Source organism: Chiloscyllium plagiosum, chromosome 33 (genome assembly GCF_004010195.1).
Source record: "Chiloscyllium plagiosum isolate BGI_BamShark_2017 chromosome 33, ASM401019v2, whole genome shotgun sequence".
Taxonomy (NCBI): Eukaryota; Metazoa; Chordata; class Chondrichthyes; order Orectolobiformes; family Hemiscylliidae; genus Chiloscyllium; species Chiloscyllium plagiosum.
Genome location: NC_057742.1, coordinates 32,747,775 through 32,767,087, shown reverse-complemented (window position 1 = coordinate 32,767,087; position 19,313 = coordinate 32,747,775). Strand labels below are relative to the sequence as shown.

At 40.8% G+C, this 19,313-nt stretch overlaps 1 protein-coding gene across 2 annotated transcripts in view; it reads right to left on the bottom strand.

Moving 5' to 3' along the window:
- Positions 1 to 19,313, bottom strand: part of arhgap27l (Rho GTPase activating protein 27, like) — a 134,098-nt gene that overhangs the window by 23,513 nt on the left and 91,272 nt on the right. The window contains exons 5-9 of one of the 2 annotated variants that reach the window (XM_043675268.1): positions 18,848 to 18,979; positions 11,107 to 11,193; positions 10,519 to 10,586; positions 6,631 to 6,718; positions 3,821 to 3,925 (exon numbers count right to left, since the gene is read on the bottom strand). In XM_043675268.1, coding sequence (XP_043531203.1) covers positions 3,821 to 3,925; positions 6,631 to 6,718; positions 10,519 to 10,586; positions 11,107 to 11,193; positions 18,848 to 18,979 — 480 coding nt within the window. The remainder of the gene's footprint in view (positions 1 to 3,820; positions 3,926 to 6,630; positions 6,719 to 10,518; positions 10,587 to 11,106; positions 11,194 to 18,847; positions 18,980 to 19,313) is intronic. The other variant, XM_043675269.1, reaches the window with a different exon arrangement.

The window sequence follows — 19,313 nt, the reverse complement described above, 5'->3', positions numbered from 1 at the left end:
TGATATTACCTATTCTTACTCACTGCGGTCCATGGTCAGGAAGTTGAAGATCCAGTTACATTGTAGGCAGCCAAGACTTAGGTCTCAGAGTTTAGAGAGGAGTTTGTTTGGAATAATGGTGTTGAAGGTGGAACTGCAGTCAATAAGTAGGAGCATGATGTAGCTATGCTTGTTATCCAGATGTTCCAGAGATGAGTGTAGGGCCAGGGAGATAGGGTCTGCTGGGGACCTGTTGCGCCAGTACATGCATTGTAAGGGATCAAGGCAATCTGGCAACTTATGAAACAGATTTTCCAACTTCTCCCACCCTTCATCTGGTGAAATTGTCTACCTACCACATTTTTTTGCGCTTAGCAAGCCAGCATTTTCTGAGACTATAACATTCAGAGCACACTCAATTCCAAGAGTTGAGGGCAGGAGTTTGTTTTGCAGTATTTTCTGTCACTCAGGATAGTTCAGAATATGAGAGAATGTAAAAAATGTCAGAAGAAATGAGTGAGTTGGAGAGAAGGCATCATGTTAGAAATGCTGATTTTCAGCTGCATAAAAAGGGAAGGTGACTGAACTATAGTTACTCAAGTGAACTAGTTGAGTGATCAGAGAAATCAAACAGCATTTAAATGGTTGCGTGTAGTTGGGGTTCAGGGAAGTCCCAGGAGAAGGAGAAGCAATCTCCATGATCTTATTGCTCAAAAAGGCAACTAAACTATATTGAGTTTGAATGGTTAGGGATAGAGGGTAGAAGTCAAGAACATTTGGATATCTCTGTGTTGTTAGTACTCATGCCAAGTTCTAGGAGTTACTAGGCAGCTAGCAGTCACAGTTAGGGTTCAGGAAAAACCTGTGGAAGTTCTGATGACTCACAAGGGGGCAAGATGCCACTAATAGTTCAGTACAGGTGTGAGTGAAAAGCCACAACTAGTATTTGCTTGCTGCAGCTGAGCAAGATGGAAGCTCAGGAATAAAACACAAGCAATGATTTAAGTTGGTGAAAATAGCTACTGGCAAAAAGCAAGAATTGTATCAATGAATAAGTTATTGGAGTGCAGTTTTCACATTCCAGGGGAGTATGGACCCAAGAGATGTGGATGATTGATCAGAGCAGGACAAGTCATTGAGATGGTCCATGGTGGGGTTGCACTTGAGAGTGAATTTCAAGGTCTGATCAGCAAAGGTGAAAAATTGTAATCCTTTGTGAATTTTAATGAGATTTGATGACCTACTATTTTAACATTTGGAGTGTGTTGCTGTGAAATCTATGAGCTGTCTTGATTGCATTTCCTATTTTTGTACGCTCTGCAAGAACTTGATTAACTGCCATTACACATGTTGAATACACATTAATTCCAGATGGTAGAAATAAGTTGTACATGCGTTGTAAATTGTATTACTAATATTATATAGTAAAGTGTATTGTTTGTTCAAAGCCATGGAAGAGAGTCATAGAGATGTGTAGCACAAAAACAGACCATTTGATCCAACTCGTCCATGCTGACCAGATATCCTAACCTAATCTAGTGCCATTTGCCAGCACTTGCCCCATACCCCTCTAAACCCTACTCATAGACTAATCCAAATGCCTTTTAAATATTGTGAATGTACTAGCCTTCACCACTTCCTCCGATGCGCCACCCTCTGCATAAAAAAGCTGCTCCTTAGATCCCCTTTAAATCCTTCCCCTCTCACTTTAACCCATGCCCTCTAGTTTTGAACTCCCCCAACCCAGGGAAAAGACTTTGTCTATTTATCCTATCCATGCCACTCGTGATTTTATAAACCTCTATAAGGTCACCCCTCAGCCTCTGACACTCCAGGGAAAAAAGCCCCTTCCTATATAGCCTCTCCCTATAGCTCAAACCCTCCAATCCTGGCAACATCCTTGTGAATCTTTTATGAGCCCTTTCAAGTTTCACAACATCCTTCTGATAGGTGGGAGACCAGTATTCCAAAAGTGGCCTAACCAATGTCCTGTACAGCCGCAACATGACCTCCCAACTCCAATACTTGATACTCCAACCCATAAAGGAAAACATATCATATGCCTTGAATCTTGAGGCTTTATTCTCTATGGATCTCATAGTTAACTACTTTCAAAATAAAGATTACTGTCCCAACTCAGATAACAGCATCTTTTGGTGATTTTGCCTAGGATCATAACAAAGTGGGTGGCCTGGTTAGAGATCGTTAACTGAAACTAAAAAGGGTAATTATTAATCAAAAGCCACTTTATAATATAATCTCTTGATAAGCCTGCTGGGTTTTTTTTGTTACAGGTAATTTCACCTACAGCTTTATAGTAAAACAGTGTTAATAATGTAAAGTAATTAGCTGCAAGGATTAATATCAGAATACAGACATTGTTGCTTAAGACAAAGAGCAAAAACATTTAGCTCAAAGCTACAGTAAGGGATAACTCACCATGGCTCCTTTAACACTTTACTACATAATATTAGTAATACAATTTACAACGCATGTACAACTTATTTCTACCATCTGGAATTAATGTGTATTCAACATGTGTAATGGCAGTTAATCAAGTTCTTGCAGAGCGTACAAAAATAGGAAATGCAATCAAGACAGCTCATAGATTTCACAGCAACACACTCCAAATGTTAAAATAGTAGGTCATCAAATCTCATTAAAATTCACAAAGGATTACAATTTTTCACCTTTGCAGATCAGACCTTGAAATTCACCTTCCAAACCCACATCATTTACTATCTAGAAGAACAAGGGTAGCAGATGCATAGGAACACCACCATTATCCTAATTTGCAAATATAATCACACCCTCGCTTAATGTTACTGAATCAAAATCCTGGAACTCCCTCCCTAACAGCAGTACGGATGTACCTACATTACATGGAGCAACTAACCTTCTCAAGGGCAATTACTGTTTGGTGCTAAATGCTGGACTAGACAGCAATGGATAGATCTTGTGCATAACCAGAAAAAAAAAGTAGGTAAAAACAATGACTGCAGATGCTGGAAACCAGATTCTGGAATAGTGGTGCTGGAAGAGCACAGCAATTCAGGCAGCATCCGAGGACAGGCAAAATCGACGTTTCGGGCAAAAGCCCTTCATATTCCTGATGAAGGGCTTTTGCCCGAAACGTCGATTTTGCCTGTCCTCGGATGCTGCCTGAATTGCTGTGCTCTTCCAGCACCACTAATCCAGAAAAAAAAAAGTGCTGAGCACATTTCCTTAAAGTTGCTTTCTTTGTTATTTTGGAAGAGAGATTTGATTCAAATGTGTCAAGTCCTCCGATCAGCGTGGAATTTGTAATAACTAACTAGGGTGTGAATCCACAATTAGAAAAACAGACTTTAACGTTAAAATAAGTGTTTCACAAACAGCTGGAGAGTTTAGGATAAAGGTTGGTGGTGTTAGACAAAGCTGTTTTCCTTTAAGTTAACAGACAAATAATATTTTAATCTTTTCTTTTATATAATGTCCTTTTCTGGCAATTCGCAAGAGTATTCAATAATTTCCTTGCCAGTGTGATGGTTCTTCAGAAATGATGATGATATTTGGTCACTCAAGAAACTGCATAAGGTGTATTTTAACACTGCTGTACTGCAGCTAATGCATGGCTCTGTCTGACCAGGAAGCTCTCCAACCCGTGATTGGTGTATCCGAAGAATTTACAGATTAGTAAGTGGCTTGGCTACATATGACACACCTTCCATGATTGTCATGTCCTAAATTGGGATTTGAACCTGAAACTTCTGACCCAGATAGAGAAGGCTTCAACCCATTGTACCACAAGAGTTCCTGATGATTTATTTGCCTGTTTGATATTGATAGTGCACATCCTCACCTCTAAAACATTCTTTTTGCTCGATTTGTCCTTTGCTGCCCAGCCGATACTCGCTCCTTTCAGTTCAACCGTATATTCAGATACAAATTGGCCAGCACCTTGTTTCTAGCCAAAAAAAAAAGACATTCAACATGAAAGAGGCTGAACATCAACTTCCACTTGCTTGTAACTCATTTGTTTGATTACTTTCGCTTCAAGATTGTATATTATCTTTATGAAAAAGAATGTGAATTATAACCTCATCATATCTAACCCATTGTGTTGAATGGTTCACCAAGTGTTTTGGCACTCTACCATTAGAATACTGTTGGGTGTCGTTGACCTTGGATGATTTGATAGAGAGATACTTTGTTTCCCTGAAAAGTTGAGTCTGAATTAAGTAGCTTCTACAGCAGCAATTTTACTTGCAGTTGGTGTTGTAGAAAGGATACTATTCAATTGGCCATCATTAGATGTGCATAAACTGCTTTGATGTCAATGGGAAAGAAAAATTGGATGTGATATATAATGGTATATATACAATGTAAACATTTCTCTGGTTTCAACTGTGGTACTGACTGTTGTATTACAGGACAACTGTGATATCGATGAGTCCATTTCTTGTATCTGAAATAGACAAATTGGAATTCAAATCAGGTTGTGATCTATCATGCTGGATTGATTCTGGAGGTGCATTGTGCACAGAATTGGATTACCCAAAGCTTAGTTGATCCATTTAATTGAGGCTTGTAGGATCTTAGTAGGTAAGTTAGTTTCAGCATTAGTGGGAGTTAAAAGGGGTCAAACCAGCAGAGTTTAAAAAGGGACCACTAGGCGTGGCAGAAGAAAAAGCCCAAAGCTTTGTAAATGTTTGATATTTTGTATAGTCAGAGTATTTCTCTGGATTCTAGCAAAGAACTACAGGCCATTGCCAGTCAGTATCACCTATTGCCACACGACCTGACCCAAGGGCCTCTATTAGCATTAAGTTGGCCGCAATCACTGCCATAGATAATGACAAACTGTTTCTGGATGCCCACTTGGTGCTTGCAGCTTGCCAAAAGCAGTTCAGTGCTGCAATTGGGAATGGCTTTGCACTGGCACAACCTGGAACCACGCATAATCCCTCTGTTGAAGTGCTGTCCATTTTGAATGCAAGACCTATTGACGAATTGAGTTTTCCCGTATTGGTGCTGGGTTTATTTGCTCTTCCCAGGCAATGATGTGGTCATGAGCAAGGAAGACAGGAGTCAGAGCATAGAGTAGGTTTGCTGGGCCAACTTCTCATGCTCAGCAATTTTACATGCTTGTAAATCCAAGATGGATGGCTTATCATCGAGAATCACACTCAGTACAGGCATCAAGTTAAACATTCACAATAAAGCATAATTTATCTGCATAAATGTGGCAAGGCATAACTGTTAACCCATTGCATTGAGAAATAAATTACAACATGAGAAAAGCCCAACTGAAAAACATTCAGAAGTAGCCTTCAAATTTACTGTGGCAACCTAGTCAAGTGGATTGCCACTGTTTATAGTTGAACCCCATTGTTCATAGTTTAATATAAATGACCTAATTTGAAATTCTATGTGGCCTACATTAAAACACTGCTTCCTCCCACCTCGTTCTGTTTATCAAACAAACTCTTGTTGACTCTAGACTGAACTATGCTAATGCTCTCCTGGCCAATAAAGCCATTCACTATAAGTACCAGCTCATTCAAAGCTCTGTTGCCCATATTCAGTCCCATCCAATTCTGATCACCTGACATATATTGGTCTGGCTGACAGACATTGGAATCTTTGTTCCCCCAGTGCCTCAAATTCCCAACCTAAGGATTTTAAAAAAATAGATTAGTATCGTAGAATCTCTACAGTGTAGAAGCAGGCCAGTCAGCCGATCAAGTCCACACTGACATTCGGAAGAGCATTCTATCCAGACCCACATCCCAATCAGTGCATCCACTATAGCTAATCCATTCAACCAACACATCCTTGGGCACTATGGGCAATTTCCCATGGCTAATTCACCTAACCTGCATGCCTTTGGACTGTGGGAGGAAACCGGAGCAATCAGAGGAAACCTACGCAGACATGGAGAGAATGTCTGTGTGGAGTTTGCACAGTCTTCCCAGGCTAGAATTGAACCTGGGTCCCTGGTGCTGCGAGACAATAGTGCTAACCACTGAGCCACCGTGCCACTCCCTTCTTTATGTCTGTAATGTTCTATAGCTCTACACCTACCTGTATCACACCCCCAAACAATAGCCACTGTTCCTTCACCCACATAGGTCTCAAAGCCTCGAATTGCCTTCCTACGTTTTCCCTCCAGCTTCTTTCAATTCTTTCATCGCCTCTTTAAAGCCTGACTTTTAATCTCTTCTTTTTTCTCCTCTTTTCAAGAAATGCTCTTACACATAACTGAACTTTTTTTTTCTCATTATCAAACCTCCTGCATTTTTTTTTTCACCCATTAGTCCCACCACCAGTCAATCACCCTTGTTTGCCATTTCAGTCTCTCTTTCTACCATCTCCTTATTGGTCTGAGCTTTGTCTGACTGCATCCTTGGGGACTTTTTTTTCACTACAGTATAGGTGCTACGTAAAAGCAAGTTGTTGTTGATGATGGCCAAGGTGTTGAGATGATGATGATAATGGATTGTTTTCAATGGTTACCAGGGATTGGGGGTTTACAACAGCTAGCCAGCCATACAACTCATTCCTTTCAGGTTACACAGCCCAGGCTGTGAAGCTGAAAATGATGCTCATCAAATGCACTGTTTCTCTCAGATTTACTGTTTGGGGATATTCTAGATTTAATCTCATTACCAGTGTGCCTGCGGACTGACTCTTGGGATCTTTATAAAAGGTCAGAATTCCACCCTGCAGCACAGTCCATGAGGATGCCCAGTTCTTCCTAAAATAAAACACAAGGATCAGTATAACTCACTTCAACACAACAGGAAGGAGGAGCACGTTTCTAACCAATTAAGCAAATGTCTCATGAGTATTAGTTTAGCAGTCAACTGGTGAACATTTGGATACCCTCAGTTTAAATAGCACCGTCTGATGTGTAGGGTCTAGAAGGGACCATTTTCTCCGACACTGGCTTTAGTGTAATCATGAATGTTTCAGTGACCACGTTACCAACACAGAGTAACCAAGGGAATCTCTACCCCTTCCATTCCTATCCATTCTATTGCCTATGCATTGACAGCAGAGCAAGGTTTACCCATTTGAACAGGATGTATCGCTGTACAATATAGATCTCAGCACCGAAGGATACGATAGAACCTACACTAGTGCTGGCTCTACATTGGAGCCATCCACATGAATTCCCCTTCCTTGCTGTTTGTTCTTGAAGGAAGTCCTGAGATAGATTTTCTGAACCCTCATTAAGTGTCTTGGAGGCCACAAGTGTACAACAGAGATTGTCAGATGTTCTCTAATGGCATGAATAGAATCAGGAAATCAATCTTCTATAACTTAGTACAAGTGATTGAAGTTTAGTAGCTTTATTGAAGTGATGAAACCCCATTGGTATTTGGGGTATTTGAAATACAATAATTAGAGAATAATTAACAGGGTGCAGCTAGTCATGTGATATTAAAAGCTGGCTTAGATCAGGAGTTAATCTACATTCTGTATGTGAATAAAGCAACATCCTGATTACTCAGTGAAAAACTATTGAATTTGCTTGGTGGTGGCAATAGTGTGTTTGTAAATCCAGGCACCCATGCATGATGCTGAGGATTGATGGTAACCACAGCCTGAATGTCAGCATTGTTCATTTATTGAGGGACAACAGCAATTTCCTGCAAGCTCTCTGTTTGCTCTATAATCGCAGTAATCAAAGTACAGCAAGAAAATAATGCACAGTAGGAATGCAGATTACGGGGATTGGTTTTATGGTGAGTTTCAAATGAAAGGTGAAAATATTGGCAATATGAGCGGAAAAATCAATATCTCAATCTGCAGCAGATATGAATTTCCAACCATTATAACTGGACCCTCAGCCCCTCCGCTGGCCAAATTGCCAATATACATCTGTTATTGTGTAAAGCTCTGTGCTGGTTCACATACACATAGATTTAGCTCCTACAATGAACATAAAAATGTAGTACAGGGTTGGGCTGCATTGTTTGCCCAGGAGCAGGAATCAGAAATGGAGACTATTACCAGGTGCCAAACCCACTTTGGTGGTGAAACAGTGATTCACTGTGATTTTCATAGGCGCCTTCTTAATTGGCCTGGAGACAGGTCTCCCATACAATTAAAGACTTTGGATCTTCAGCTTCACAATTGACCTTCAGCTCAAGAGCAACAGTAGGTTGTGTTGCACCATAAGAGAGAGGTTTCTTCACAATGTTATTAACTCTTTAATTCAAAGATAGCTTGAACAGCCATAACTGCTTGTGCATCCTCTGGGTAAAGGCCTCTGGGTCTGCCTAGAATTTTGCCCCACCCTCACCCCAGCCAAGCGCATGCCTCTATGCACCATCTGGCCCTTACCATGCCCCAGAATCTAGAGACTGACTGGCACTACCTTAATTTAATTGGCTTCAATTAAGCTTTAATGAATCTGATTGACTCCCATGTACAGTGAAAGCATACTGTCCGGCTGCCTAATGGTATGGCAATTGCTCCGCCCAGGAGCATGAAAAACTACAGGTGGTGGTGTGCATAACCCAAACCATCACAGAAGCCAACCTTCCATCCATGGACTCCATTTACATGGTTTGCTGCTGCAGAAAGGCTGCCAACATCAAAGACCCTTTGCACCCAGGTAATGATCTCCTACCACCTCTTCCGTCAGGCAGAAACCAGAACACATGTACAAGCAGCTTCAGGAACAGCTTCTTCCTGGCTGTTATTAGATTGATAAATGGACTATCTAGCCTCAAATAATGCTGATATTGCTTATGTTGATCTTGCCTAACACACATACTGTGCAATATAACCTGCATGCCTCTGTCTAAGTCTTTTTGATTTGTTCATCCTTGCTTGCTATGATCTGCCTGTACTGCTTCTAAACACTGTACTCCAGCACGTGACAATAAGTCAATTAATGCGAGTGGGTAATCCTGTGAACAGACCAAAGGGGCTTTGGAGCTCAAGAACAAGCATGCCAACTTGTGGGGATATCTTTAGTTTCAGATTGTCTTCAATTAGCCAGTCTAATAACTTTCTGTCAAATGAAATTCTATCTTAACTGACCTCTGGGCAATAAATGCTGGCCTAATCAGTGACGCCTTCATCCTGTGAATGAGTGAAAAACAAAACTATAGTTTAACTATATAATGTTGGAGAGTTTAAGGTAGCGATTTATGTGATTGTTTGCCTTTACCTTGAAGCTTTAACATGACAATGGAGATTACAGTTACTGGATGATGGCAAGTCGGCTTACAGGATTGGAATTAATATGGTGGATCAGCTAATGGTTCAAAAAAATTGTCATTACTTCAAACTCCTGATTTTGGATTAATCCAATGAGACACACGCACAACAACAAGATTGCAGGTTTGATTCCTGATCAGTTGCAAAATAGTTCATTTCTGCTGGGTTCCTAATACCAAACAATATCTATTACTCCTTGTTAGAAGTGAGAAGGCTTTGGCTGAAGGCAGAACTGGGTTTGCCTATGTGTATTCATGTGGTCAAATAACCAATGGTCATCTATGAATAATGGCCAGTCAACTTGGGTTACGCATCAGGAGCGCCATCTTGAGGATTGGATGGAGGGGAAAAAAAATCAGCAAAGAACTAAAGCATACAGAAAAAGAAACAATATTTTTTTTTCCTGATTTGAAATATGGGAATCCTAGATATCCACACAGTATCACATATCCATGAGGACTGCCATTGGCAAACCACTTGCCCAGCTGATTAACTTAACCAGACTGTTTACCTTAAAATTCAAGGTGAAGCTATCAAAGATTACAGTTGGTGAGAAAGCCCCATATTTTTGGTGACAAGACGACAAACTAACCAAAAGTATTGCAAATAAAATTTCTAATAATGAGAATGAAGCCATGTATGTGGGGAATAACAATGAATAACAGAACCAAAGTCATAAATATTGGAGCTCAGAGTAATGTGAGCAAAATCCCAAGATTGAGCGATACGTCTGAACAAAAGAAAGAAGTTTTCAGCTGTGGCATTACAGTCCCCATTTTAAGAATAAAGCCCTATGCGACAAGAGTAAAGTATTGAGTAATGGGAGTAACTTAGTCTCACTTAAAACACCATGCTGTAAAGGAATTCTTGGCATTGTGTCCAACTCTGCAATCTATATGAAAGCAAAGTTCCAAATGTCAAAACAAATGCCGAATATACCATTTTAAAACTATAAGGTCTCCATATCCAAATATATTTTGACACTTATTAGTGAGTGACAATAAAATATGCCTGACTGAATTTAATAATATTGTACAAAATAACTAATACAGCTAACATAATATTGCAGAGCTAAAAGGAAACAATAGTTTAAAATACTTGTTTATATATTCAACTGGTATGATTTACTCTGTGAAACAGTGAGGCATCTGAGAAAAGGCGATACAGGAAGGAACCAGTCCATTTTAATTTTTTAAGAGGAGCATGCTTATCATGAAACCACCCAACCATCTGTGAATTCAGCCACGAGTTTAGTTCCTGATCTAAAGCAGCTACGATACTGCACAAATGTTTCTCAGCTAAGTCAGAAAGGCTTCTTACCTCATACGCTTGCCATTATCTGCCACCTTGGCTTTGTTTAGAATTCCAGCTTTATCCAACGACTGAGACTAAATAATTGAGAAACAGCAAATGAGAAAATCTTGAAGTGCAGGAGCAATGAAAGCAGGCAGCAGTTCCAAACCCAAGCTTTACTGTGCAGCACCAGTCTTCCCTTTGAATACCTGCATTGTTTAGTGAACAGAAAATAGCTGCAGGCAAAGGACAAATGAAGGTTCAAAACACCAGAGCCATGGGCCTCAAGGTACAAAACGTTCATGCAGAAAATGGTCAGAACCTGTGCAGCAACAGATAGTTCCCGGCAACAGCAATTGAACAATAATGGCTCAAAAAGCGATCAGGCAAATGGAAAAAAATTATAATTTAAAAAGAAGAACCAGATGTAGTTAAAATATTTAGAGACAGTGAGAAGATGTCACTAGCAGAGAGGATCCCTATTAAAATATCATGCATTAACTGTCAGCTTTGATGGGACTGCAGCTGCGTGTTACACATGAGCAATAGGATTAGGGTAAGAGTAGACCAATGTGAAGGAAGAGGTGGCCTCGCTCACAGTCTGGAAACACTAACGTGGGGAAGCAGGATATCAGCACGGTTCCCAAGTGCGAGTTCGGCACTGTAATCAGACGCATTTCGCCTGTGCATAACTATTGGTCCCTTAAAGAAACAGAATAAAGATTAATTGACATCAAATCTTCTCAGTCAATTGGTTGTGTTCACATAGGGCAAATTCACATGAAGCAATTTTGGAAACATATATGGGAGGGCATAAGAAATGGGACCAAAAGCTAAGGGCTTGTCAAATCCTGGACAACATTTAAGGTGGACTATTGATTTATTTCAATTGTGTTGGATTGCATACAGCCTGATTGCATTGATTAGGGTTTCACTTGAGCACATATTAAGAGACACTCTCCTTTTAAAAGACCATTAATTGTAAATTTGATCTAATTTCAATTATTTGGTACTTTCAAAGAGTACAAAGGGGCATTCACACAGTCTTGTAGTACAGTGTCCTGACCTTTGGATCAGAAGGTGTGGGTTCCAGTCCCACCTGGCCTGGGAGGTGCATTACAACATGTCTGAACAGGTTACAAACAATTAAAAAGGCACTCACTGAAACAGTGGGCAGTTATGTCAGGCTTCTATATGATTGAAGTAAAAATTGGTTGCAGTATGATTAATCACCAACAGGTTCTCTGAAACATAACAACCTGATGCACCAGCTCTTTAAAAAGGAAGGCAGAATGTTTGTGACTCTAGTTATGGACCATGCATCAAACCTCAAAAATTGTCAATTTGCAAACATGGGAACTCAGAATGCAGTCACTGCATCTCTGCAATGTCCTGTATTTAGTAAAGTCACTCAGTGGGAATATTAGTGACTAAAAGGAATGAATAGTGCTGCTGCCTTATTCCTGTCATTTTTCAGGAAGCTTTGAGTCACTAAAATATATTATTTCAACTGTCTTCAGAAATCCGGTAGGATGACGACAGAAGACAGCTGTGCTGAAATGCCCAGGAAACAAATTACACAAATACATGAGCCAACTAACATAGACATTCCAAACAATGGGCAAACACAAATATATATCATTGAATAATTGCTGGTATTTTGGAGGGAATATATCCAGTCCATTTTGCCTTGCATATTCATCAAGCAATGGGGTTCATCCCATGAGCATGCATCATTTGAGTGTTGATACAAAGCCAATTCTCAAGCACATTTTGAATTCCCTGCTAATTGGATGATCCACAATACAATTCCCCATGCACAATTATTTATCGTGTTTCAGTGGGAGATCCCAATATACTTGCGGCTTTTCAAAAGCATTTATTGTTGAAGTTGCAGGGAAAGGCATGATAGGCAGCTAAACATCTCAGGATATTGATGCTTCAGGCAGAATAGAGTGGGAGATAAAAGAGGTGGAGGAGTTGCATTACTGGTCAAAGAAAATATCACAACTGTGCTGAAGGAGGGCACAATGGAAGACTCGACCAAGGAGGCAATACGGGCAAAGCTCAGAAATAGGAAGGGTACGGTTACAATGTTGGGGGGCTGTACTACAGGCTTCCCAAAGCCAGCGTGAGATAGAGGTGCAAATATGTAAACAGATCATGGAAAGAAGTAGGACCAACAGGGTGGTGGTGATAGGAGATTTTAATTTTCCCAAATTGCTTGAGATTCACAGTGTTAGAAGTTTAGATGGAGCAGAATTTGTAAGGAGCATCCAGGAGGATTTTTTAGAGCAGTATGTCAATAGCCCAACTGGGGAAGGGGCCGTACGAGACCTGGTGTTGGGAAATGAGCCAGCCACATAATTGAAGTTTCAGCAGGGGATTACTTTGGGGGTAGTGATCACAATTCCATATATTTTAGAATACTCGTGGACAAAGACGAGAGTGGTCCTCAAGGAACAGCTAAATTGGGGGAAGGCCAACTATACCAAAATTCAGCGGAGCTGGGGAATGTATATTGGGAGCAGCTGTTGAAGGTAACTCCACATTCGATATGTGGGAGGCTTTTAAAGAGAGGTAGTTTAGAGTTGAGGAGAAGTATGTTCCTGTGAAAATGAGGGATCGAAATGGCAAGGTTAGAGAACCATGGATAACAGGTGAAATTGTGGGACTAGCTAAGAGGAAAAAGGATGTTGACATAAGGTCTAGGCTACTGAAGAATATCGGGAATGTAAGACCAATCCGAAATGAGGAATTATGAGGGCTAAAAAGGGTCATGAGATATCTTTAGCAAACAGGGCTAAGGAAAATATATAAGGAGCAAGAGGGTAACTAGAGAAAGGGTTGGCCCACTCAAGGACAAAGGAAGAAAATTATGCATGGAGTCAGAGAAACTGGGGGAGATCCTTAACGAGTACTTTGCAATAGTATTCAGTGAGAAAAGTGACATGACGGATGTGGAGGTTAGAGATAGATCTTTGAGTACTCTAGGCCAAGTCAGCATAAGGAGGGAGGAAGCTTTGGGCATTCTAAAAGGCATTAAGGTAGACAAGTCCCCAGGTCCAGATGGGTTCTATCCCAGGTTACTGATGGAAGCGAGAGAGGAAATAGTTGGGGCATCTTTGAACACGGGTGAAGTTCTGGCTGAGTGGAGGATTGTTAATATTGTCGCCTTGTTTAAGGAGGGTAGCAGGGATAGTCCAGGCAATTATTACCATTGAGCCTGATGTCAGTGGTAGGGAAGCTGCTGGAGAAGATACTGAGGGATGCAATCTATTCCCATTTGGAAAGAAAATGGGCTTATCAGTAATGGGCAGCATGGTTTTGTGCAGGGAAGGTCATGTCTTACAAATCTAATAGAATTCTTTGAGGAAGTGACAAAGTTGATTGATGGGGGAAGGGCTGTAGATGTCACATACATGGACTTTAGTAAGGCACTTCATAAGATTCTCCATGGTAGGCTGATGGAGAAGATGAAGTCGCATGGGATCCAGGATAGAGAACTGGCTGGGCAACAGGAGACAGAGAGTAGTGGTGGAAGGGAGTTTCTTCAAATGGAGACCTGTGACCAATGGTGTTCTACAGGGATCTGTGCCTGGACCATTGTTGTTTGTAATATATATAAATGATTTGGAGGACGGTATCAGTTGCCTGATTAGCAAGTTTGCAGATGAGACCAAGGTTGGTGGAGTAGCAGATAGTGAAGGAGACTCTCAGAGAATACAGCAGAATATAGATAGATTGAAGAGATGGGCAGAGAAATGGCAGATGTAGTTTTGGGCAAATGCAAGGTGATGCATTTTGGAAGATCCAATTCAACAACGAACTATACAGTAAATGGAAATATCCTGGGGAAAATTGACGCTTACAGAGGTCTGGGCATTCAGGTCCATTGTTCCCTAAAGATGGCAACATAGGTCAGTAAAGTGATCAAAAAAGCACACAGCGTGCTTTCCTTCATTGGACGGGGTACTGAATACAAAAGTTGGCAGGTCATGTTACAGTTGTATAGGACTTTGGTTCGGCCGCATTTGGAATACTGTGTACAGTTCTGATCGCCACATTTTAAAAAGGACGTGGATGCTTTGGAGACGTTGCAAAGGATATTGCCTGGTCTGGAGGGCACTAGCTATGAAGAGAAGTTGAATAGATTAGGATTATTTCATTTGAAAGACAGAGTTGAGGGGGGACCTGATTAAGGTCTACAAAATCATGAGATGCATAGCAAGAAGCTTTTTCCCTGAGTGAGGAACTCAATTACTAGGAGTCACGAGTTCAAAGTGAGGGGAAAGGTTTAGGGGAGATATGCGTGGAAAATTCTTTATGCAGAAGATGCTGGGGGCCTGGAACACATTGCCAGTAGAGGTGGTAGAGATGGGAACAATAGCATCATTTAAGATGTATCTGGACAGATATGTGAATGGGCAGGGAACAGAGGGATACAGATCCTTGGAAAATAAGTGACAGGTTTAGATAGAGGATCTGGATCGGTGCAGTCTTGGAGGGTTGAAAAGCCTTTTCTTGTGCTGTAATTTTCTTTGTTCTTTGCACATTACTGAGCAAGCTTCGCACACAGTACAAAAGTAATGTTCACTAAATGTTCAGAGATGGGTCCAGAATATTTGGAACTAAGTCAGGCCAATAAGTAGTCAATAAAATGATCATACTTGTGCCCCCAAGATCACTGCCTTCTACACAGCTCAGGTGAAGCACTACGAGAAACTCGAGCCATATAAAATGGTGCTTTGGTAGCTTCAAGATGCGGGTCCCTTGTGAATTCTCCCTTTTCTTCATTTGTAATTGATGGCCAGACACCAGGTGTCTAAGCCCCAAAGTCTGGGATTCCTGGTTTAAATTGTCACTTCTTACTCCTATTTTAACACACTGTATACTCTCCTCTCTGACTGTAATTTTGGTTATCACTGCTAATCGGCCCAATTTTAATCAAATCCACTCATAAGCACATAGTTAGGCTCAGGCCTAGCATCTCCATCTTTGACTTGGTGCATTAAAAAAAATCTGATTATGCATCTTGGAATGGCTTAAGTCATCTTACTACTATAAATTTGTGATATAAAAGGTTATTGTTGTTTAATGTTTAAGGGGAAGGGTGTCTGGTAGCTGTAATCTACTGATTCATTGACACAAAATTCTTTAAAAGGGTATTTGCTAGAGAACCTGTCCTGAGCTATTGTTTGAAACATGGAAATTATATGGCACAGAGGGAGGCCATTTGGCCCTCGTATCTGTGCTGGCCAAAGAAGAGCAGTCCAGCCTAATCCTATTCTCCAGTTTAAATACATCGCCCTGTAGGGTACAGCACTTCAACTATATATCTAAGTTGTTCTTCTTTTTAAAAGCTAATCCAGGGTTCCACCTCTACAACCATCACCACCTTTTGGGTGAAAATATTTCTTCTCAACTCCCTCTAAAATCCTTCTAACCAATTAAATCAAATTGATGCCATTGACTATTGACTTCTCTGGTCAATGGATTAGGACATTCCTAGCTGAGCCATTTATAATTTTATACGCCTTAAGTAAACCTCTCCGCCTGCTCAGTTTCAACAAAACTAACCCCAACCTGTATAATCTAGATTCCTGGCTAAAATTCTTCAAACCTGGTAACATCCTCACAAATCTCCTCTGTACTTCTTCAAGCCCAATCATATTCATCATGTAGTGACTAAAACTATGTACAGTTGCCTAGAAATGGCCTATATTGTGTTTTATATCGTTCAATATAATGTTCACCCTACTGAGGGCTGGAGTGGAGCAGGCTGAAGGCCCAAACAGAGGAGGATGGGATAGTTGTTGAACTGGGGACCAGTGTGGGCAGTCAGCGGCTTGCAAACCCGGTCAGACCACGTATAGAAGCTCCTGCGCTGATCGACTGCAATGTAATGTTTATTTATAATCTGTTTACCTGACTGTAATATTTATCCTTTTAACTTTATTTCTTATTTTTCTTACTTACACTATGAATCCCTGTAAGGTATATAACTGTTTTTTTCTTTATTTCTCTATTTTGTATCTAACATTTGTACTTAGGTACTTTGTCCCTAAGACGACACCGTGAAAGATGACATGGTAAACTTTTCACTGTACTGTTGTACTTAATTCTAACTGAAACCAAATTCTACTTCTATGCTTCAGCTAATAAAGGAAAGTAATTGGTCTATCTTTTCAATCACCTTATCTGACTTGTTACTTATAGGAGTCTGTGGACATGCACTCCAAAGATTTTCTGTTTCTTTACACATCTAACCATTTACTGTGTATTCTTTACGTATTGCGTATTTTTGTTTGCCCTTCTCAAGTGCATTATCACATTTTCCACAATGAGTTCCAAATGCCACTTCTCTCTCTGTCTAAACACCTCATCAGCAGCCCTCTCACTTTCCTGAAGAAGGGCTTATGCCCGAAACGTCGATTCTCCTGTTCCCTGGATGCTGCCTGACCTGCTGCGCTTTTCCAGCAACACATTTTCAGCTCTCACTCACCAGCAACTTTTGTATCATATGAAAATTTCGCAATCACGCCCCCTATATTTGAGTCAAAATCACTGAAAGGTATCACGAGAAGCAAGGGACTGAGAACTGAACTCTAATTGGGAACGCACAGACTTCCAGTTACAAAAGCAACTGCTGACCATCATCTTTTGTTAGTTCTGAATCAATTTGTCACTTGGCATTGGATCCTGCAGCTTTTTATTTTTCTGAACAGCCTGTTAAAAGTTTGGTGAAAATCCGTGTTAGATGCTTATAGTCCAACAGCTTTATTTGGAAGCACTGGCTTTAGGAGCGCTGCTCCTTCATCAGATGGAGGAGCGTCACTCTGAAAGCTAGTGCTTCCAAATAAAGCTGTGGAATATAACCTGGCGTTGTGTGGTTTTTAGCATTGTACACCCCAGTCCAACACCAGCATCTTCAAATCATGTTAGATGCATTAGCCTTATTGAATTTGTTGATTCTGTAACAAGAAGGGACAATCAGGTTGGTCCAAATTGATTGACGTTGACAGATCCATGCCTTTATCTATGCCCAATGATATAAGGTAGTGTCTCAACCACTCAGGCAAGACACCTGAATTCAAATCCCACATGCTCCTGTGATGTGCAACAAGTTGATAGAAACTATCTAAACCTGATGATTTAAATGGTGCCTCAGAGCTTTTCCAATAGTATGTCCTCCAACATACTGATCTGTAATTAATCACACAATCCATTTCTTCTTAACCCACAAACCTTAGTAGCTTTCCAATCCTCCAGCACACGTGAAAAATTATGGTCAGATCTTGAACTATTTTCCCTTGCTCCCCTTAACAGAGTTTTTGACCCTGGGCATGGCTGACACTAGCCAGTTTGAATTCGGCACATCTGGCAAGTAACAGCATTAAATACTGTGCAATTATCCTATCTCGAAACAGCATTTCCCTTAAGTGTGATTTAGTATCAGGAAAATTCATCAAACTTACCCATAAAAGGTCCATGACAACAGTAACAGTTACATCAAGTCCCCACAATGATTGTAAACTCAAGCAGGTGTAAGTGACCATGGCCTCAAATTACAATGGCCAGTACTCTGCGAAGTTGTGCAGTGTCTGCTGGTCATGTAAAGGGAAACGAGTGATGGCTAACCTACACCACAACAAGGCATTGGAGTCGAACAGCTCAGGAAAATGACCCAAGCAACCACTCTCAAAATGACAGCGAAATGGACCAGAGTCACAATTGAATGACAGCCTTCCCATGGTCCTTCATCAGGGAGGACAAGAAGAAAATTTAAAAGCCTCACTTTGTTTCTTGACAGTGTGTGTTCCCAGACAGTCAATCTTTTCACGTGGGTTGGAACACACTTTTTGTTCCATATTGAGTGAATCAAGGCCAGAACAATGAAAAGTCTCTTAGACTTGATGAATTAAAAGAGATTTCAGCACCTATTTTAAAACTTTGCCCACTCCCATTTCTAGATTTCCCCACAAGATAAAATATCCTCTCAGCATCTGCATCCTCCAGCCCTCTCGATCTTTTTTACTCCTGCACAGAGGCCTTTCTCAGCTACTTTTCAAATGTTTGTCTGCCTCTGTAGTTGCTTGTCTTCACACTACCTCATCATTTCGTTACCTTAACGATATCTCAGAGGAGCAGCTCATGTCCAATGCCAGCAACTCCAGTGAAGCCAGCATTGGGTTTGCTGGGTCAGGCTAGTTCTGAGTTGCAAGCTGCCTTCCATAGGGATGAGACGAGACTGACCAAACTCACCTCAAGTCGAACACAACTGTCCTATCCAGTCCTCATCAGAAAGGTTAAATCAGGCTAAAAGTTCTGTGAATTTATTCACTCCTTCACTCACCTTCTCCTCTGTATTGTAACGCACTGATAGAACTGGCTTCGGAGCAACGCCATGGCGCCAGTTTGAGAAAACAAAATTTCCCTCTTGATCCACTCCATTCCCTGCATTGAGTTGACTGGAGGGAGTTCCATACTGAAGGAGTAAGGGAAAACATCAGTTATTTCACCTGGGCAAACAGGAAAAAATAGCCTAATAAAACACTAAATGCTGGAGAAACTCAGCAGGTTTAGCATATCTGTAGAGAGTGAAACAGAGTTAATAGAACATAGAACATAGAAAAATACAGTGCAGTACAAGCCCTTTGGCCCTCGATGTTGCGCCAATCCAAGCCCACCTAACCTACACTAGTCCACTATCCTCCATATGCCTATCCAATGCCCGTTTAAATGCCCATAAAGAGGGAGAGACCACCACTGCTACTGGCAGGGCATTCCATGAACTCACAACTCGCTGAGTAAAGAATCTA